Source organism: Adiantum capillus-veneris, chromosome 7 (genome assembly GCF_014529385.1).
Source record: "Adiantum capillus-veneris isolate H3 chromosome 7, ASM1452938v2, whole genome shotgun sequence".
In the NCBI taxonomy this organism is placed as follows: Eukaryota; Viridiplantae; Streptophyta; class Polypodiopsida; order Polypodiales; family Pteridaceae; genus Adiantum; species Adiantum capillus-veneris.
In genome coordinates this window covers 35,352,011-35,373,381 of record NC_140937.1, presented here as the reverse complement: position 1 = coordinate 35,373,381, position 21,371 = coordinate 35,352,011, and the positions used below count along the sequence as shown (strand labels likewise).

At 45.0% G+C, this 21,371-nt stretch overlaps 1 protein-coding gene across 5 annotated transcripts in view; it reads right to left on the bottom strand.

Annotated features, from left to right (window-relative positions):
* Positions 1-1,864: 1,864 nt before the first annotated feature.
* Positions 1,865-21,371, bottom strand: part of SPK1 (guanyl-nucleotide exchange factor) — a 189,690-nt gene continuing 170,183 nt past the window's right edge. For 3 of the 5 annotated variants that reach the window (XM_086515791.1, XM_086515792.1, XM_086515794.1), the window contains 8 exons: positions 16,753-16,938; positions 16,398-16,541; positions 5,605-5,772; positions 4,660-5,007; positions 4,150-4,482; positions 3,849-4,034; positions 2,763-3,737; positions 1,865-2,612 (listed from right to left, as the gene is read on the bottom strand). In XM_086515791.1, coding sequence (XP_086371917.1) covers positions 2,358-2,612; positions 2,763-3,737; positions 3,849-4,034; positions 4,150-4,482; positions 4,660-5,007; positions 5,605-5,772; positions 16,398-16,541; positions 16,753-16,938 — 2,595 coding nt within the window. In that variant the 3' untranslated portion in view covers positions 1,865-2,357. The remainder of the gene's footprint in view (positions 2,613-2,762; positions 3,738-3,848; positions 4,035-4,149; positions 4,483-4,659; positions 5,008-5,604; positions 5,773-16,397; positions 16,542-16,752; positions 16,939-21,371) is intronic. The other 2 variants (XM_086515793.1, XM_086515795.1) reach the window with 1 other exon arrangement.

Genomic DNA, 21,371 nt, shown 5'->3' with positions numbered 1-21,371 from the left:
GAAACCATTGGGTAAGAGATTGCCCTCATAAAAAAGTTGGGGTGGGGCCCATAGCTAAATGATATTGTAACGAATGACATATCAAACATTTTAGCCACAAAAATCTTAAGGAAGAGGGGCCACTGAAAACAATCATAAGCCTTGTGGAGGTAATACTTCTCCTTCAGCTTTAGAGAGCAATGATTGTTTTCTCTAAGGGTAGTCACAAGAGCACAAGAAAGGGCTCAAAAAACACAAAACTATCACAAGATAAAAAACTAACCCTTCTAAACAAGTGGAGGGCATTAAGACCTGAAAAGTCCAAATTCCATTGGCAGGCTTGGTAACTACAAAACAGATACGAGAACCAATTGAAAATTTCCATTGCAACTATGGAAGCTACTCGTGAGAGTAGCAATAGAAGCAAATTTTCTAAAGAGAATCCATGTGCACTTGAGTGGTGCACTACACTTTCGATCAAAGGTTAATTGAGATGAGCCAGGCTATGGTGGAGGAATAAGGGCACCTCCTTTGAAGAGAACATTGGACAGTCCTATAAAGGGGTGAAACCTCTAGAATTAGTGAAGTGATAGCATCAAACACTCGGGAACTGTGAAGGAATGAAGAAGTGATAGCATAGAGAGAGAGAGAGAGAGAGAGAGAGAGAGAGAGAGAGAGATGCAAGAACAATAACTGAACTACTTTAGAGAATACTAATACAACTGGATGAACGAGAACAGGCCACTTATATTCTATTAGAAGCAACATAGAGTGTTGGCAGACCCAAATCCATGCAACCAAGCAAGGAAAGCCACAACAAATTGTGATACTAGGTAGTTTATAATGCAAACATCACCTGCTACAAAATAATAAACGATCGCATCAATATTTGATGCCAGCATTGCCATGATAGAGGTACTCACCATGAGCAATAAATCATGTCTTCATGGCTTTGATTACTTGTACCATTTGGCTCCATTAGTTTTTCCCCATGGAATTATCAACTCTCATTACTTGATAACATTTGGCTCCATCAGATTTTTTCCATGAAATTTGTATGCATTCTTTTGTGGAAGGTCAAAAGGAGCTCTAGATATGATTTATGTGTCAATGGCTATGGAGTCATTGAGCCTGAACATGTGCATGTGGCTTTTGTAGCTAAAGCAATGCTCATCTCCTTTCCTCATTGTTTCTCCTACTTGCAAGGACTCTTTGCATGCGAGTATGGTTAATTAGATCTTTTTTGTAGGACTCCTGTGTAGAAAGCTTAGGGGTGATAGTTTAGATGGAGTCCTAACCTTAGACTCACTCTTGCTCTAGGAGGAAAAGGGTCAATCTTCGACATCATATACAAAATGTAGTTGCTTCTCTTAATTGAAGAGCTAGAAATGGAAAGATTGAAGAATTTTGTAAGCCAAATCGTCTGGTAATGGACTCTTTTGCTGATGACTTGTACCGAATACTGAGAGGTGATGAATGCTACTTCAAGATAATGTCAACAAAGAGCGGCAAAAGAACTCTTACTCTTAAGGAGCACATACCACCAAGAATGACATTCAAATTTTCATTTTGGAGACCAGAGGAAATTGCCACGGGTGTATTTGAAGCTCTGCTCATACACCCGTGGCAATTCATTTTCTTATATGGCATGTCAAAATAGGTGCTACGGTTCCATATTTCTATCTTGAGACTCAAACGTTTGGGCAACCTCCTTGTTTGAATTGGAGAAGAGAACACCAAACTCTCTTCAATCTCCCTGGGTGGATAAGCACTTGCCATGCTTGGTTGACATAAAAATGCTTGGCTCTGGCTGAGCAAGAGTAGGTCACATTATAAATTTGTCACATTTCACTTCAGCAAATTACATCTTTGATCAAAGAAAATGAGCATATTGAACCTTGGCAATCAGTAATTGAAGCAACTGGGTATCTTACATACTGAAAGGAGGATATCAATCTATCTGAAAGGGCTTAAACCCAAGGTCTTGTTATCTACCTATGAGACCACAAGGTTACAACCATTTCATAATATGATACACTTTCTTCCTGATAATAACCACCCTTGTGGCAAACTCTTATATCCTGCGAGTAAAGGAGTGCAGAAGCTCCTATACAAATGGAAGTAAGAGAATAAGGAGAAGGAGGGGGGAGGGAGATGCTGTTGGGTGGTGAACTAGAAAAACATGTGATAGCACTACAATGGTATAACTGTTACAATGGCATTGACAACACCCTACATGATTTACAAGGGGGAGGCTATTGCTACAGAACCAATCTAATCATACACTAAAAGCATGTTACAGCACCACATGATTACCAGAAATGGTAATGGTGGATTTTTTTGGGGGCGGAGGTCGGTGGGGGAAGTTTTTTCGAGCATCAGAGCTCGGACAAAATGGCTGGAATGTAGTGAGAGAGTTCAGCTGTGAGTGACTGGAAGCCATTGACAAGCTGGGAGTGGAAGTCTTGGTCCTCCTCACCAATAAGGCGTGAATGCACGCGGATTGCGCGCTTGCAAACTGCCATAAATTCCAGCAGTGCTGCAATCAGCTGCTGCAACTCCTGCGACCGCAGTCTTGTTGCTGGCTCGCCAGACAAAAAAGCAGTGCATACACCCAAAACTCCGCTATTTACCTGCACACCCACAAGAGCATAACCATGCTCGATTACTATTGAAGATTGGAGTTATCAACAAGAATTGTTCATCAAATCTTCAATAGTAAGACCAACTGCATGCACATGGCTGAAACAACATTGACACACTTGAGAATCTTGTGAGCATACCTGAACAGCTACGCTTCCTTGTAGTATCCTTTGCAAGCTCTGCAGGCGTGGAAGTTGGTCTCCCTCAGAGCTACGAGGCTCTTCAAGCTCGTTGCGGAGGGCAGCTGTCCTTGTTTCAATCATTCCAATTGCATTCTCAATAGGTGAAAACTCTCGGGAATGTGACTTGACCACCAGCAGGCGGTTCACCAAAGCAGGAAACGAACCTTCAGTCTCAAGTACGGTTCTCCTCTTCCATTGATCCTCCAAACCTCCTTGCGTCTTACCATTTTTTGTGAATGGAGTATCAAAAAGGAAGTGGTCAAAAACGCGTGCACGTATACTGGCTGACAAATGTGAGGCAAGCCTTTCTTTTCTGCTCTCTAGATCCTCATCTTCCATCACCGGATCAACTGATGTGATCTGTAAGTAGCAAACACCAGGCTGAAGATCGTCTGCATTCACATGCCGTGAATCTGGTATGATATGGAGAGTATGATTCCCATCAAACCTGGACTCGTATATATGACTGAGCTTCTCCATGATATCTCCCAACCTTACATCACGGGCCTCTCTATACACGTATTCTCTTCTGTTCAACTTCCCAAAACATTCTCCATAAAAACCCACACGGTAGTATGTGGCATCAATGAAGGGGATGGGGTTAGACTCTTGCTCCAGAATGGCCTCATAAATACCAGTAAGAGAGGTGTGACATTTGGCCAGTTGGCCATATGCATATCTGCTCTTATAAACTGGAATAATAAGCTCGAGAATGCCGGCGCAGAAGTGAAACAACTCCGCTTGAGAGAAGAGTTTGTTTGCTAGTTGAAGGTACTTGACAGCAGAATCGATGGTTAACTTTGACGCCCCATAACCCTCCACCTCTGCCGCCAGTGCCTCACCTGTAAGGACATCACTTACCATGGGGCATATCTTTCTCAGTGCATCAACATGTTCCTTGCCCCAAACTGCATCATTTCTGCCCACAAGAGCCTGAAACCACAGAATACTTAAGAGTCAGCAAATAGCAAAGAAAGGAGTACTACTTAAACAGCTACATTTAAAAAGATTTAGATCTCCTCATTTGCACGCCTCCCATCTTACCTGCATGATGACGCCCGCCACTGCAACTGCACATTGGGCAGCTTCTGCCCATGATTGCATTTCTTGATGAGCATCACACAAGTGCAGCAGCCACATAATGTGCAAATCTGGCACGTGCGCATAAGCCCATGCAAGGCTATGATAGCTTTCTGCTGCCGCATACTTATCCATATTCAACGTTGGTCCCTACGAAGCGAGCACAAGATGTGGGACATTGTCAGAGACCACCATCAAGTGCATCAAATGATGCACACAAGATTGTTGTACTCTTACATTCCACAAATGAAAACATTTTACCTACCAACACTGCATGTTCGGTGCCTGCATCGAGAGCACGGAGCAAAGCAGTTGACACCTCGCCAACTTCAGTCCAACGCCATCTATTTTCCCTTGACCCTTCTGTAACCGCATCCAAAGCAGTTAGACTAATTCCACACTCTCTCAATCTGTCATGAGTTAAATTTTCTTGCGCTAACTCCTCCAGAGACTTCCGAAGGCGTCCGACTTCTCCACTTTCTTCCAAGATTCCATCGGGCCTCATTTGCGTGACTTGGATCTCAGACATTAGCTCCGACAAAGTAATTGTTAACATGACACGAAGCCTTGCAGTATTTTGGAAGTTGAAAAATGAGTTCTGCATATTCATACCACGATTTCATTAATAACAGAACTTGTCAGCAATATAAATTTCCATCGGTACATTCCATGTAATCTGAGCAGGTGAGCCACAGCAACAGCTAACAAGTAACCATCAAAATCCTGTTTGAGATTCATTCAGTAGAGCTTATATTCTAAATTGTCAATAGCATACCCGTATCAAAATCTGAAGCCCAATGACTGCCCTCTTCCGTATTGATTCATTTCTGAAAACACCAAGACGTAGCAGATAGAAAGCAACCTGCTTAAGGAACCGATCATTCTCTCGAACCATAAGCGTGGCACCGTGACGACTGAATAGACTATTGAAAACTGGCAGAAAGGCCTTCCAAAATACAACAGACTGGTTTCGCGAAAGACAGGCCATGATTATTGCCGTGATGCAGTCAAGCTTTAGATAATCAGTTGCAATGCTGTGAATTGATGCAGCTTCTGAGAACTTCTCCACAATCTCCAAAACTTGGAGACTCACAGCAGCACTTAGATTCTCCTCCCATAGTTCCTGTTGAACATTTTCCATGTGCATGAGAGAGAGAGAGAGAGAGAGAGAGAGGTGATGGGGTTGGGTGTGTGTGTTTGGGGGGGGGGGGGGTTTGGGTTTGTTTAAAAACATTCTCCTTTTTGTAACCATCTGTCACCCAAGACTCCTATGTATGGTGTAATGTAGTAGGACATGGATTTAATACAACAACATTAATGTGGGTGTAATGAGTCTGATGAAAAACAGTCTCGAGACAAAATTTACATCAATCACTAGAAGGCTACGTGCAAACCTACATGCCAGGAGAAGTATGATTGGTGGGATCCTAATCAGCTCTACCTATTGATCATGTGCAGATGGAGAACCCTCTGCATTTGTACAAGGTTCTATGCAGACCCATATGCTGAGGTTAGTATAAAAACCGGCTTTACAGGGCAATGAATGAGAAAGACAGAGTTTATTGATGTCTTGTAGACGCCAAATAGAACTAGCCTATGAGATAGTACATCTTCCTGGGAGAGTAAAAGTACAAAGAAAGAGGCAAAGTAGAAAGATTAGAACGAGAGCATGAGCCATTATCAACGATGTTAAAAATTAACACCGTCATCTAGGACTTACAAGTTTTTGTCGCAAAACTGGGTGCAAGCTCTCGCGCATCGCGCGACTTGATAGACCCATACGTGAAGAGTGGGCTTGTGCCAATGCCTCACGTAATGAGTATGGTTGACTCGGAGAGCTAATCTGTGGGCTTAATCTCTGCCAGATATAACCATTCTCTGGAGTTACCTGCAAAAGCAACTCAACTCTCTCTCTCTCTCTCTCTCTCTCTCTCTCTCTCTCTCTCTCTCTCTCTCTCTCTCTCTCTCTCTCTCTCTTTGAGGGTTTTACCACGTTTTGGAACGTTTTTTTCTTTGCTGTTTTTAGGGTTTCATCACTGGTTTTTGGATGTTTCTTAGGGTTTCAAGACTTTTTTTTTTCTTATCTTAGGGTTTCGTCACTATTTTTGCTGTTTTTTAGGGTTTTGTCCCTATTAGGGTTTCATAACTGTATTTTGTTGTTTTTTATGATTTTACCACTGTTTTTTGTTGTTCTTTAGGTTTTCAAATCTCTCTTTTGCTCTTATGCCTACCAGCCACGCATAGGAGTGGGTAGCACTCCTACCTCAGTTTCTAGTTTGTAGTTTTCTTTGTTTGTACCCAGACTTGGTAATAGACTCACCATTGTAATCAGTTTGGTCTCATAGGTCATTTTGGCCTTTTGTAGACGTTAATATATCATTTCATTTCTCTCTCTCTCTCTCTCTCTCTCTCTCTCTCTCTCTCTCTCTCTCTCTCTCGCTCGCACCCTCTGCCCCACGTGCGCGCTGCGCCCCCGCTCCCCCTCTCTATCGCCCCTTCTCTATCGCGCTACCCCCCCACTCCCTCTCTCTATCGCGATAGGCCCCCCCGCCCCCTCTCTCTATCGCGCTACCCCCCCCCCCCCCCCCCGGGCGGCTATCGCCCATCGCCTCAACTCTTTACATTTTTTACATTTAAACTCTATCGCTTGAAACCGGCCCGTAGTGGGGCGGTGGGCGTTGGCTTTCACCCGAAATTCTTTACTTTAAACGCACACACAAAGCACTTTGCAAAGGAAACTTGCGACAGGAATTAACACTTGAATACACACACGGCTCGGAAGCTAGAATACCCCGAGCAGACGCCGACAACCTGTAGGCCCCAAAATTGGCACCCCTTTCGGTATTTCTTTATTCTTTGAGAGGGTAAATTACAAAGTGGAGTCCTGGGAATCCTTGACTTGTATCCCTCTAGATACGACATGATTTGGCCAAATTTCGATAGCATAACAGCCCCAAAACTTGCGTGAAACCAATTCCCCTGCTAGAACTCACTTCCACTGGCACAAACCCTCTGATTCCTGCCCAAAAACAGTAAATTCAGCATCCTATATTTACTGGTTTTTGCCCTGTTTTCAGCCCCAAACAGTCCCCTAACTGTCCTCTGCCAGTGGGACACTATTCGCAAGTGTCTTGGCGTCCGTATGGCTGAAAAACAGTCAAATTACAGCGCATTCACAGCGCTGATTTTGCACCTGTACCGTGAGGTTATGACCCTCACCGGTGCCTGGTTTGGAGTAGCAGTCAGCTACCCGTGTTCCTGCTCAAGGAGGCTCTTGCCTCAACACAAAAGCATGAACCCACACAACTGTACATCAGTCAAATGAAGATTCCTCTTGTGGGGCATCACATAACTGCACGTAGGGGAGAAGAGAGAGAGCAGTGTGTAGTGTGCAGGGCATCACTCCTAGCACCACACTGTACATGAGAGGGAAAGAAAGCACTCCATAGCTCTGAACCTGTGAGACAGGTTCTCAATGAAGCATCCCCCAAGCATAAATGGAGTGCCCCCTCTTCTGCCCTTAACCTGTAATGCATCTGTGGACAAATAGATGCAAAAAGGGGAAGATTTCCATGGCTGCCAAAACCTGCGTATCGTTGAAAACGCAGCAAAACAGCCCTGTAAACACGTATCTGATGCCTTCCAATGCTGAAAATGAGCTACTTGGACCTAGGCGAGGTCATGGGAAGCTCAAAAATGCAGAGAAATGGCTGAAAATCATAGTTATCACCCTCCAAAACTGCTCCAAAAAGTCAGTTACGGATTCTCTTCTCTCAAACTTGGTAAATTGACCAAAAAAAGTGCCACTTGGCACTCATACATGCAATTTCCTCGCATTGGGCTTCCTGCTTAAAAATCTCTCAACTGGTGCATCAGTTGACTTTGCAGCAGAGTAATAAAATGTTCCCCTGGTCATACCGAAGGTAATGACGCGAACACATTTCACGGCCCAAAATAGAAGTTCCCTAAATTTTAGGAGATGCTTCCGTTGGGCTCCAATTGGTTTTCTGACCATCTATCCTCATTGGGACCGCATCCAAAAGTGCAATGTGGTCGAACTGTAGGATACTTTCTATTGGTGATCCCACCTTGACTTTATGCCTTTACTGAGTTCACTTCCTAGTATCCACCAACTTGCTAAGTGCAACGGGGGGACCTACACGATCTTGCTCTGAGCCTAGACATCCTCTTACCATACGAATTCCAGTGCCGACCACTACCCATCTGCGGGTGAAACTACCGTTCACATTGGCCATGCAATGTCCGACCGTTCGCTACTTCAAGAAGAGGGTCTCAAAAATAAAACAAGACCCCTTGGAAAGAAACCAACAACTAAAGTTAGCAGTTCTCTCTCTCTCTCTCTCTCTCTCTCTCTCTCTCTCTCTCTCTCTCTTCCGTACTCTATCGCTGCCCCTTCCTTTCCATATCTTCTCGCGTTCCCCCGCTCGCCCAGCTACTGCGCCCGCTACTAGTGTGGTTGCACACATGCGTTTAGTGTCTCCTTTTCGCACGGCGATTAAGCATGAGGAAGCTAAACCATAAAGCGGACCCCTAGAGGATTCCATTCAAAAGTGCAAAGAGGCAATGACGGAGACCATTACCAAGATGAACCGCAATCTCTTGGGCACAATAAACATGCTGGAAGGACGCGTGCTGATCCAACAGAGCAACATAAATATGCTGGAAGACCGAATTACGATTCAAAATGAAGAGATTGCGTCACTCAAGAAAGATCTCGCCGAAGCGCGATCAAGAAACACACTGGAAGAGGGCGAACTGCAACCCTCAGTAATCGAAGAAATCAACACGATCAAGGAGGAAGTACGGGCCATCAAAGAGGGAGAAGAGCAACGCAAACAAATGACGACTTCTTGGGTGGATGTTCTTACCAAAACTCAACAGAAGGCGGATGAAGCCCAGAAATGGATCAAGGTGGCCAAGAAAGGAAAAGGCAAGGAGATAACGCCCACGTCCACACCCACTATCATTAATCACACACTAGAGGAGGAGCAAAGAAGATGGGTGCGCGCTTTACATGTGAGAATTTGCGGTCTTAAAGACAAAGGCAATGTGGACGAAGAAGTAAAAGAACTCACAACCTTGATGGGGGTTCATGAGCCAACGCACACAAGGGCATGGAGAGTGAGCAACATCAAGAAAAATGGAAGCACTGGAGAAACCTCAAAAGAAAGAGCACTCATCCTCCGTTTTCCCTACATGGATGCGAAGAAGTCCTTGAAGAAAAGACCAACTCTTACAAAGACTGGCATCTTTCTCGGGGATAATCTCACCCTCTCGCAGATCGCTCATATGCAGGAAGTAATGCCGGAGATTAGAGCGGCAAGGGGAAAAGGAAAGATTGCCTTTTACCGAGATGGAAAAGTGGTAATACTAGAGCAACGCTCCACATGACCGTGCGAGACTTATGGGACCACACTTAAAGTGGCTGCCTGGAACTGTAATGGATCTATGCGTCTTGATGTGGGTGCTTTTGAGGATAGCTTTACTGGAAGCGACATCATCTTTTACTCTGAGACACACCAGGCCCCTGGGCAATCCATGCCTCACATCAGTGGATACAGGTGCGAGAAAGCTTACAGACAGGAGACACGCTCAGACCACAGAGGACGGGGCTCGGGGGGAGTGGCAGTGTTATTTAGAGAGGATCTGTAGCCATTGATACATATAGCCCGCAAGGATGAGCAGGCTAGGTACATATGGGTGAGATTGAAAGCGAGAGAGGCAGATATCTCTACCTTGCTATTTGCTACTTTCCCCCGAGTACATCAGTTTATGCATCACCCAGAGGACAGTCCCCTTTCTCTATTTTGGATGATGACATATGGGAGCTCTCTAGGGATGGTGACATTATCATCCTAGGGGACTTCAATGCTAGGACTGCCCACCACCAGGCAGTGTTTTATGATACTTCAGAGGAGATGCTTAGAGACCTAGATGTTGTAGAGTCGAGCTTGTCCAGACTATCACACATGTGGAATATACTGAGTATGGGCGACACCTGATAGACATGGGCACCGCACATGGATTGGCCATCTTGAGCGGCCTACAGAGATTTCCTGCTCTGCGGGAGGTTTTACATGCTTCCCACACAGACATGGAGCCAGCACAGTGGACTATGTCATGGCACAGCCGAATCTCATCTCTAGTATCCAGGATCTCACAGTTGGGCCCAGACCGGTTGGGGTGGCAGTGGATCATGCTCTGGTGTCGATGACCATCTCCTTCAAGTTCAGTGTAGCACACAGGCCACGGGTAGCAGCCCCTACTCGCTACACCTTCACACGGGAGACGGACTCTGTATACATGGACGGGATCTACAGACGCCTATGCACTGAGGACCCGGGGCGACCTCTGGAGGAGCTAACTACTATACTGGCACAGACATTACATGATGCAGCAGAAGAGGCATACCCACAACACCCAGCCTGAGCAGAGCCGCCGATCAGAGAGCATGCCTCAAAACAGCTGGTACGATGAGGAGTGCCGCTAGACTAGAGCCAGACTTCAGAGGGAGGTACCTGGTCTTTGTACATAGTACCTGGACACCCGCCCCTCCCCAACCCCCCCGACCCATGCCCACACACATGTGCTTTTTTCACCGCTGAGATGGCGAAGAAAGCTATTGACAGGATGAGGACTAGAAGAGCATACGATCATGATGGCTTAGTCGCTGAGCATTTCATGCATGCCAAAGACCTACTAGCAAAGCTTCTAGCAGTTATGTTTATCCGTGCCATGTGTGAGGGCCTACCGGACACTTGGAGCCTATCTACGATCGTACCTATCTTCAAGTGAGGAGACCCCATGGAGCCTGGGAATTATCACACTATCATGATTGGACACACACTGGCACGGTTGTATGCATCCATTCTTGAGGAACAATTGAGTAGATGGGCAGAGAGGGAAGGAATGCGTGCAGCTGGGTAGGCAAGGTTCAGGAGAGGCTTCTCTACTCTTGACCATATCTTGACACTCAGGGCCATCATCGAGGAAGGCAAATCTCATGGGAGACGGATCTATTGTAGCTTTGTGGACTTCCGCAAAGCTTTTGACACAGACCCAGAGCTAGATTGATGCGCAGATTACAAGGAATGGGATCATGGCATTGTACAGATCAGTAGTAGGGCATGTACGCACCCCGGAGGGACTTTCTACACCGGTTCACTCCACTATTGGGGTGAAGCAGGGTTACCCGCTCTCTCCTACTCTTTTCGGTATGTATGTGGATGAGGTTTCTGACTACATTGAGAGTGATGGAGATAGAGGTGCACAGTTGGCAGGGACATGGATTCCACTTTTGTTATATGCTGATGATGTAGTGTTGATCTCCAAATCTCCAGAGGGAATGCAACGTCAACTGAATGCTTTGCATAGGTTTGCCCACGAAAGTGGTTTGTCTGTCAACCTTGGTAATACCAAGGTTATGGTGTTTAATACCACCCCACAGTGGATCAGGAGGTCAGCACCTACATTCACATACAGCCAGGAGACTGTGGAGTACACAGATGCTTACACTTACCTTGGAGTGGGTTTTAGCGGACCTACATTCTCACTCAGAAGAGCAGCAGAGACCAGACTGACTAGAGCCCACGCAGCATTGGGTAGACTGGAGAGGATGTGTTCCCAGGAACCCCGGACGAAGCTCTGGCTCTTTGACACCTTGGTGGCTTCAGCATTGCTCTATGGGGCTGAGATATGGGGACCTTCATTGGATCACCACGGGAGGCCGGGTCGCACAGACGGATGAGAGAACATGGAGAAACCTCTCGTCTCTATAATCTCGCAGCTCATTAGAGCCAAGGCATAAGTACCACGGGCCATTATCCGAGCAGAGCTAACGGCCCCCCCACTAGTGGTGGAGGCACTCAACAGATCAGTCTCCTTCATAAACCGCACATGGGAACTTCCTAGAGACAGATATGCTCGCATAGCACTTGAGTCCTCTCAACAGTTAGCCATACAAGGAGATACAACATGCTGGTATGGGGAGATGGCATCATGGTTTCAGGCGCATGGGTTCAGCATAGACAGGCTGCCACCATTCCAATACTCATTGGATGCACCATCTCTCACTCTCACACAGTCAGAGATCACCAAGCTCATCCGCCAAGACCACACCCAGCTAGACACCAGGAGGACATGGATACAACCAGCACAAGAATTGGGCACGAAGATGGCTTTCTACAGAGACCACCTTCTCCAGCTTACGGAAGATGGTTTTGTGACGAGACCCAGATACATGGATACCCACTTGTCTCATGGGTTACGATGTGCTAATGGCCAGTTACGCACATCTTCTCACCAGCAGCGGATTGAGACTGGGAGATACAGCGGAGTACCAACATAGGCCACGACATGCCCCTTGTGTGACATGGAGCCTGAGACAGAGCTGCATTATACATGCCGCTGCCCCGTCAACTTCGAGATACAAGGCCGCTTCCATTGCTTGTTCAAAGAGGGTTTTGGACCACTCTCAAGAGTCATGGGATACGAAGATCAGAGATGCCTGGGTTTGTTCTTGCTCGAGCTGCGCAGACACAGAGATAACCTGATGAATGGCGAGGCTAGCCAGTCTGAAAGACGGATCACAGACTTCTTCAGAGCAGACATGGGACAGCTGCAAGAGCCACTCCCACAACAGAGCTCCCCCTCGTCTCACACCAGAGACACACTGACCGAGCGACTGAACTCGGGAAATCCAGGCGCCCACGACTACGGAGGACTACACAGCATCGACGCAGGCTACGTCAGAAGATTCGGAGAACACTGGTCAGGCATGCACGACGCCCGGTCAGACTACTAACCATGGAGGAGATTGATGAGATCCGCCAACAACCGATGCTAGATCTCTTGTGATCCAGCTATCCCAGCAAGCCGCCCATTTTTGCTTAGTTTATTGCTTAGTTCACATTGACCAATCTAGGATCCTATAGTATATATCTTTGTTTTGTACTGTTGTTATTTTGTTACTCTGACTTTGTATCAGATCCACCACCTTGTAACTTTCTGGTCTCATAGGTCACTATGGCCTTTTGAAGACGTTAATGCGCAGAGCTAGATTGATGTGCAGATTACATCAGATGGGAGCACCCACAAAGCTCATTTGGGGGGTCATGGCATTATACAGGTCAGTAGTGGGGCAGGTACGCACCTCAAAGGGTCTATCCACACCGATTCACTCCACTATTGGGGTGAAGCAGGGCTGCCTGCTCTCTCCTACTCTATTTGGTATGTATGTGAATGAGGTTTCTGACTACATTGAGAGAGATGGTGATAGAGGTGCACAGCTGGCACGGACATGGATTCCATTATTGTTATATGCTGATGATATTGTGTTGATCTCCAACTCTCCGGAGGGGATGCAACGTCACTTGGATGCTTTGAATAGGTTTGCTCAGGAAAGTGGTTTGTCCTTCAACCTTGGTAAAACCAAGGTCATGGTATTTAATACCACCCCACAGTGGATCAAGAAGTCAACACCAGCATTTACATACGGCCAGGAGACTGTGGAGTATACAGATGCGTCCACTTACCTCGGAGTGGTTTTTAGTGGGCCAGCATTTTCATTGAGGAGGGCAGCAGAGACTAGACTGACCAAAGCCCATGCAGCATTGGGTAGATTGGAAAGGATGTGTTCACAGGTTCAGTTTCAGGAGCCCAAGACGAAGCTCTGGCTCTTTGACACTCTGGTGGCTTCTGCATTGCTTTATGGAGCTGAGATCTGGGGACCTTCATTAGATCATCACGGGAGGACAGGCTGCAGTGATGGATGGGGAGACATGGAGAAGCCTCTGGTCTCTATGATCTCGCAGCTCATTAGAGTCAAGGCCTCAGTACCACGTGCTGTTGTTCGAGCAGAGCTAGCTTCCCCCCCCACTAGTGGTTGAGACGCTCACCAGATCGGTCTCCTTCATACACCGCATGTGGGAACTTCCCAGAGATAGATATGCCCGCCTTGCACTTGAGTCCTCTTGACAGTTAGCCATGCAGGGAGATACAACATGCTGGTATGGGGAGATGACATCATGGTTTCAGGCGCATGGGTTCAGCATACACAGATTGCCTCCATTCCAATACTCACTGGATGCACCGTCTCTCTCTCTCTCTCTCTCTCTCTCTCTCTCTCTCTCTCTATATATATATATATATATATATATATATATATATATATATATATATATATGAAAAGGGGCTATATTCTGTGCACATAAGACCTCGTGAGATGCTCGATGGCCTATCTCCCAGAGGGAGTACAAAAGAAGAGTGAATGTGTAGACTATGTAAACATCAAGGTTGTCTGTACAATGAATGTAGAGTAATTTTCGGAGCCTTGCTGTTTGGTATGTTGCTGGCTTCCACGTTATTATAGGAGGTAGAGATTTACGGGCATGATCTTGACCATGGTAACTGGCCACGTTGGATGGAGAGCTATGGGGAGACCACTAGTCACTATGACCTCTAGGACGGTTCGATGTAAGGCCGCAGTGCCACGAAGAACATAAAAGCAAAATTGAGAGGTACATTAGTTGTGGTTGAGGCACTCCTAGATCAAGATCTTACACAAATGGCTTGTGGGAGCTTAAATGTGATCGTCAAGATAGATTGACCTTTGAATCATCTCAAAAGCCATGGCAGGAGATTCTAAATATTTATGGAGATTTCGTCAGTTCTGAGTGACTATGTTCTACAAAGAGGCTGTGGGCCTCTTTCAAGGGTAATGGATTCCACTAATTTAAAATGCCTTAGGCTATTCTTGCTACGGTTATACACGCACAAGCATGTTTTCATAAGGAGTTAGACATGCTCTAACAGGAGACCCATTCAAAGAGAGGTGACAGAATTCTTTGAAAGCCCTCAACAGATTGTGAGGACACGTAAAGCCACAAATTGCACTTGGCACAATCAATGTACTTTACTATCATCAATGAAAAGACCATAGAGTCACTTTGGTACAAATTATGGAACGCTTATGAGAAAGAGACAACTTCAACAAGACTTAACGATATAAAGAAGCTCTTTGATTGGCAAACAAAAGAAGTTATTTTCGATCAGTTGTAGGCTCAAACCTTGTATTTAAATGAGGAATTCAATGCAATATGTCTATTATGTTCTCTCCCTATGTCATGGGGCATGTTTGTTAGCTGCCACAAGCAATTCCGTACCTAAGGGCAATTACCCTGATCTTGGAGTCTAATGACCATAATCATGAAGAAACCACGTTTTGGTGCCTATCCACTGATCGGAAACTCATTTCCAAAGTCACCCATTACTTGTTTTCTTCATGGCATTCATAAGGAATTTTCTACGGTTGCATACAAAATATAACTGAAAGAAGACGTTTCAAGTCCCTTGCGTTGCAAAGAGCAAGCTGGTTCTGTCTTCAATGGCCTTGCCAGCCTTGTTTGGTTTCCTGTTTCATGTGACTATAGTGACCCACTTGAACAGGCATGAGGAAAACGTATCTCAATTACATAATGCATGAAGTATATTTTTGAGAGTTCTCTTCCAAAGGACTCGTGGGCTACCATTAGGTAGATGCTTTTCACAAGTGTATATGGACAATTTTTGGACTAGGCTAATGAACCTACAACATGTCCCATGCCTACTATCATGACAAGGAGGAAAAAGATGTGAATTAGGTATACGATAAGGCTGATGCCGACAAATCATGACTAGGAGGAGATACATCTGACTTAAGGATAAGCTAAAAGTTACACCTGACACAATCAGTCGCTGCAAAAGCTACAAGCACACAAGTGTCAGTCCCATCCTGTGGATGGAAAGCTTGCCCATGCCCATGCATATCAGCCCTAATGGTCGCCCAACATGGTCTGCAAGGGCCGAGAAAAGGCAACCTGATGGTGAAACTACTCGAATGGACAGTGAAGAGCTCTTGACTTATCACCAAGCTGAACAAGACCAACCCCAAAGAGACCACCTGGTAAGAGGACTCATCAGTCAGTCGAGAGGTAAAAATTTTCAGCCGCCACCAGATATAGGGAGCAACCCAAAAAATGGACCAACTAAAGACTCAAGACCTTTTATGCCATGCACAGTGGGTAGCAAGCCCAGGATATACACTCGTTACCTTGAAAAACAGTGGTTTCTTAGCACCCCTATGGCACCTCTTTGACATATGCTGCCGTTAACGAACACCATCCTTTCTAGGAACAACACAAAATAGGCAACCTCATATTATCTTCTCTTCTATGATGTTGAAACAAAAAATTTCTAGCGTACATTTAGGTAACTTTCTCTTCTCCTTTAGTCAGACACTTCGGATCATATAGGCCAATCAGGGAATTATAGCTACATCTTTTGTCATTTTAAATCTTGGAAAATGTAGCTTTGGATGATGAAGCTGCTTCTTGAATGTCCCTCCTTATACAGATGGAGATTGTGCATGATGAATAGTACCGCACATGCCTTCTCCAAAGTCAGTTATACTAGGAGAAACCTTGACATTTACACAAAGAGGAATATATCACTTACCCGAGTCTCTTGCCGTGATGCTTCGTTAATGTACTCATGCACTGCAGGCGAAAGCATGTCAGAATACTTTGGAGAGAACAAGCCTTCCCCCTCTGCAGAGGGATAAGTGGGAGCTGTATTTAGAGTTTCTGAAGCCTTTCTAAACTGCAACACAATTACAGATCCAGATATCAGTACAAGAATGAATAATCGTTAATAAACCCATGGTGTAAAATTGTGCAATGAATATGAGCTCCCAAACTATAAAAGTTGTCTTCATCCGTACATTCACCATTTAGACTGGCTTGAACTAACAATCAAACATTGAAATCAAAACTCAAACCACGATAACAATATTCAAAGAAAAGTTATCAACTACCTCAAAAAGTATGAGGCACTCCTCTAGTAGCTTGAAAAAAAGTCTGGTTCGAGCAACACTCTGCTGCCAGGCTTTTGTTAGTGACATATCATCCAGATTCCGGACGATTTGCAAAACACAAATAAGCACATCACGCTTTTGTGTAATGCTCAGATTATAAAACACTGGCATCTCATCCAGAATCTGCAAATAAGAGTTCAAGCATTGTTGTCATGTCCTTGCAAACCTATAAATACCTCACAAAGCAAAAGCAGAATATATTGGACCTTCAGTTGTCATTGCATTAATCACACGAAAGAAACTTTCAGAAAACAAGTTGCATTGGGCTCTTGAATATGGATTAATTGGCTCAAAGAACTTCAGCTTAGTCAACCAACATGGCTGAAGGATATCAGGATGAATTGCACTAAGACAAGAGACTTGTTTTGTTTCCTAGGGTAGACAGGATGATTCATTATCATAATCTGGAAAAAGCCAAGGCAAAGCTCCCTGACACACAATCCTGCTATCACCTTTCCAACTCCTGGATCAGCCTCTAACTCAGTCTTCTCAAACCAAAATTATATCCTCTTAAGAGAATTCACAGGTACATACGGGCTTCAATCGACAGCTTCCATTGGGGATTCCTCAATTCACAAGATGTGCTTCCAGACTAGCAGGCAGAGCAGGTTCTTTCTTAGAACCACTGGCTTTTTTGACAGATGGAGACAGGACATCCACCTTGTGTCTTGGGAAAAAACTTGTAGTCATAGTGAGGTCTAGAGAATTGTTTACTTATGGAGAGGTTTTTGTTGTGATTTAGGTGGGTGCCACAGCTGTAGCTACACAGGGAAAAGCAGCACACAGGGAGGAGGAAGAGGAAGAGGAAGGGCGCAGGGGGGGGGGGGGGGGGGGTTAGCAAAGAGAGCTCTTAGCCACAACTGAACTGGCTTGATTACTTTGTTTGACGAGCAATGGAAATATTGTATAGATGGTGCAAAAGGCCATGCTGGCCAATGAGACAAATAGTATACAAAGATGTCCATGTCCCTGTAGTATCATAGAACTGATAGATTAGAGAATATAACAAAACTGGATGATGGGGCATACAGAACTCTCATGTAATCAACTGAAACTGTGGACAGATAGGTGTCACTCATAAACGTGCTCAAGGCGGCCACGCTGAGGTGCCAAACTCTGACCTGCAGTGTGGAATCCAGAGACTCTTGTCTTCAGCGTTTGACACCCATGAATCAAAGAAATTTATGGAAGATTATATATGTTGTCTTTCCAAATAGAAAGATTACATAATTGGACATGTGTTTTTGAACTTACGGAACCATGATTGATTAGACATACTTCTAAGTGGAGAATTATGAATGGCCATTGGCATGCTTCAAAAGCATGGAGGACTATATCGTCTTGCCTTTTTGGGAAGAGAGATACAACTATATGGGACAAGGATGGAATCTACCTAAGGTGCACACACACAGAGTAAAACATGCATGATGACTTGCATTGACTGTTCTTTTGAAAATGCCTAAGCATTATGTATTCTACTTAAAAAGAGCTCTGATTTGATACCTATATTGATATTTCATGATTGTTAACAATTTTCCAAAGACGGAAGTTCTAGAAGCTTCTAGAAGAGTCGCATTAAATTTCAAAGAAGCGATTAGATCTCAAAGGATGCCTTAAATTTCAAAGGAAATGTTAGATTTCAAAGAAATCCTTAGATTTCAAAGGCGGCTTTCAATTTCAAAGGAGGCGTTAAATTTCAAAGAAGGCCTTAGATTTCAAAGAAAGCCCTAGATTTCAAAGGAGGCCACTTCACATATAAATACAACCCTTTCCCTTCACTTGAAACACCATTCAACTGGCTGAATTTTCAGCCAACGTCACCCCAAGAAGCCTCAACACCATTGCCCTTTGCAAGCTACTTCTCTTTCCCTTAAGCTCTACATGTTACTTCTCTTTTCCATAGGCCCTACATGCTACCTCTCTCATTCAAGCTTATGAGAGGAAGGCAGGCATTGGAGGAGGTGTTTCTGAGTAATTTCTTTTTATTAAAATTAGGATATTTAAATGTGTGCACTTAAACCGTAAGGTTAGGAACTGTAGATCTACTGGAACTATCAAAAGCCATCAGGAAGAGATAGCTCTGATGTGTCATATTATGGGTGACATTAAGCATCACGAAAGGGGTTGTACCGTTGGTTCTTAGGAGAGGCCGGGAAACGGATATTCGTGATGCGTCACGGGATGGGTGACGGGAGCATTGGAAAGGGAATACTCCTTGGTCTAGCAGGAAATTTGAATTATAAAAAGGAATACGCGTAAAGACGCAAGCACAAGAATAAGGATGGGTTCCAAGAAGCTATTTCTAAAAAGCGGAATATTTTTAAGTATTTTCCGGGAAGAGCGAACGCTTTCCCACGCGGAATCTGTGTTCTCTTTGCATCTGTGCCTGAGAACTGCATCCCGGGACGCCTGGAATGTGACTGTATAGCATCAATTTTCAGCTCTCAGTTTTATTAAGTTTTGTCCAGGTTCACATTTTTTCTAAAGTGACCAGCCGCCCACTTAATAACGAGGCAATCCACTTAAAATAATAATAAAGCCTCTTCAAAAAAAAAGTCAACGCTGACTCTATATGGCAGAAAATAAAGGCCAGCTCTCTCTACTCGCCAACAACATCCCACAACCTCTTCCTCCCCCTAGCATTACCTGCTCCCCTATTCCAGCCGGCTCCACACCGGCTATTCCTACCGGGTGCGGGAGCCTATAAAAGCAGCCCGCACTCTCTCTCAGTCACCCAGTTTCTCCAACGCTAGTAGCAAGAAACATCTCCGCTGGGAATCTGCAAGTGATCATGCCACGCCAGTACGTGAAGTTTGCTTTGCCACACTTGGGCGACAGGTACCGATTGTGAATTCACTGTACAAGGAGTTGTTTCGTGTTTGTGCTTTTGCAGGTACTCCATCATGGAGAAGGAGCAACGAGGCCTCTGCCTATGCTCAGAGATTTCGGAAACGGTTTGTAGAACTTCACGCTCCGGGAACAGACAGAAACATAATTGAGAACTCGCCTCTCGGGAATTTCCCGCACGGGAAGGAAATTGACTATCAGTCCAACAATTTAGAACGGAGGGGTCACTCCGGTTCTTGTGCTTGTAAAAAGATTTTCCCTAATAAAAATTCTCTTTGAGGGGGGGGACTGGCCCATCTTCTGGTCCCAACTATTATGTTGATCTTCTCCCTCATCTCTTTTGAGTTGAAAGATTATTTATTTTATGCTTGTTGATTATTCGTGTGCACTCCCTTGACAATGGTATCAGAGCTCGGATTCCTCTCTTTCTCTGCAAAGGAGGACGATTCCGGGAAGGAACAGGAAGAACCATAACGAGCCACGGAAGAACCAATGAAGACAAACTTCAGCAAGTACACGTTCAACTCGTGGAATTGCAGTAGCTTATTTCCCTGCAGGCTGTCCAAAAGGTTTTGGACGGAATCAAGAAGCCGCAAGGAACAGATATCAATGGGCGTCAAGAAAATGCTGCCGGTGGTAGCAACCCGCAAGAGGAAGATGCGGAAAGAGGTGCCGAAGCGCACAAGGGATCTCCGGATCAAGACAAACGGCTATCTAAGAGCAAGGGACAGGAAAAAGAACTCTCTCCTTAAACAAAAGCAAGGGTGTCTCTATCTCTTCTCCATCATACTCTCCTGATCATACTAACACATCTACTTCTCATACAGTATCTAAATCTTCTCCAAAGAAGAAAATCCTACTACTTCCCTATGTAATACTAAAGAGAAACCCAAGTTCAAGAAGGATAACCGCAGGCGTCACCACAAGATGCGGGTTTTAAAATCCGGTGACAAGGACGTGAAGTTTGATAACTACACAAGACGGAGAGACATCTCCAAGGCAATTGTCTCTTATCAGGTAGTTTTTTGCCAACGGGAACTTCACTAAAAAATCCAAGTTGAGTCATGTTGGGATGCATCTCAAAGAGACAGCAAACAACTAGTGGTTAGCCAAGCTTTTGGAAGGTACACAAGCCAAAACATGGGCTCCATTCAAAACTGAATTTTATGAACAATTTCCTCCGACTGACTCTGAGAAGGACATTCGGAAGGAATGGGACTGGCTCGCCCAGAAGGAACATGAGAAAGTCACACCATATGTTGACAAGTATTGGTTGGTTCTTTTGAAAGTTACGCCTTTCATGAAGATTTCTGACGAGAAAAAGATGCGGAAGTTCGAAGCAGGGATTCAACCACCGCTTCGGAAGAGCATGAAGGTGTACCCCCACAACAACCTTCAGCAGATGATGGAGTCGGTAATCATTGTCAAGGATCTACATTCCACTAGTACCCCCAAACGGATGGAACATAGCACATACCGTGGAAGGCAAAGAGCGGTTTATGATGACCATGGCGACCAAGGTAAAAAGCATCCCCAAGACAACCCGGATCAGCCTAAGAAGCCAGAGGGTATTGGCAAACAGCTCAAGTATCTCACGCCAACTCAAGTACAAGCCTTCTATCGTGGTGAAAAAGGACACATGAAGACCGCTTGCTGCCCTGTTCCGCAGGAACAAGCATCTTCGAAGAAGGAACCCGCTCCACTGAGCT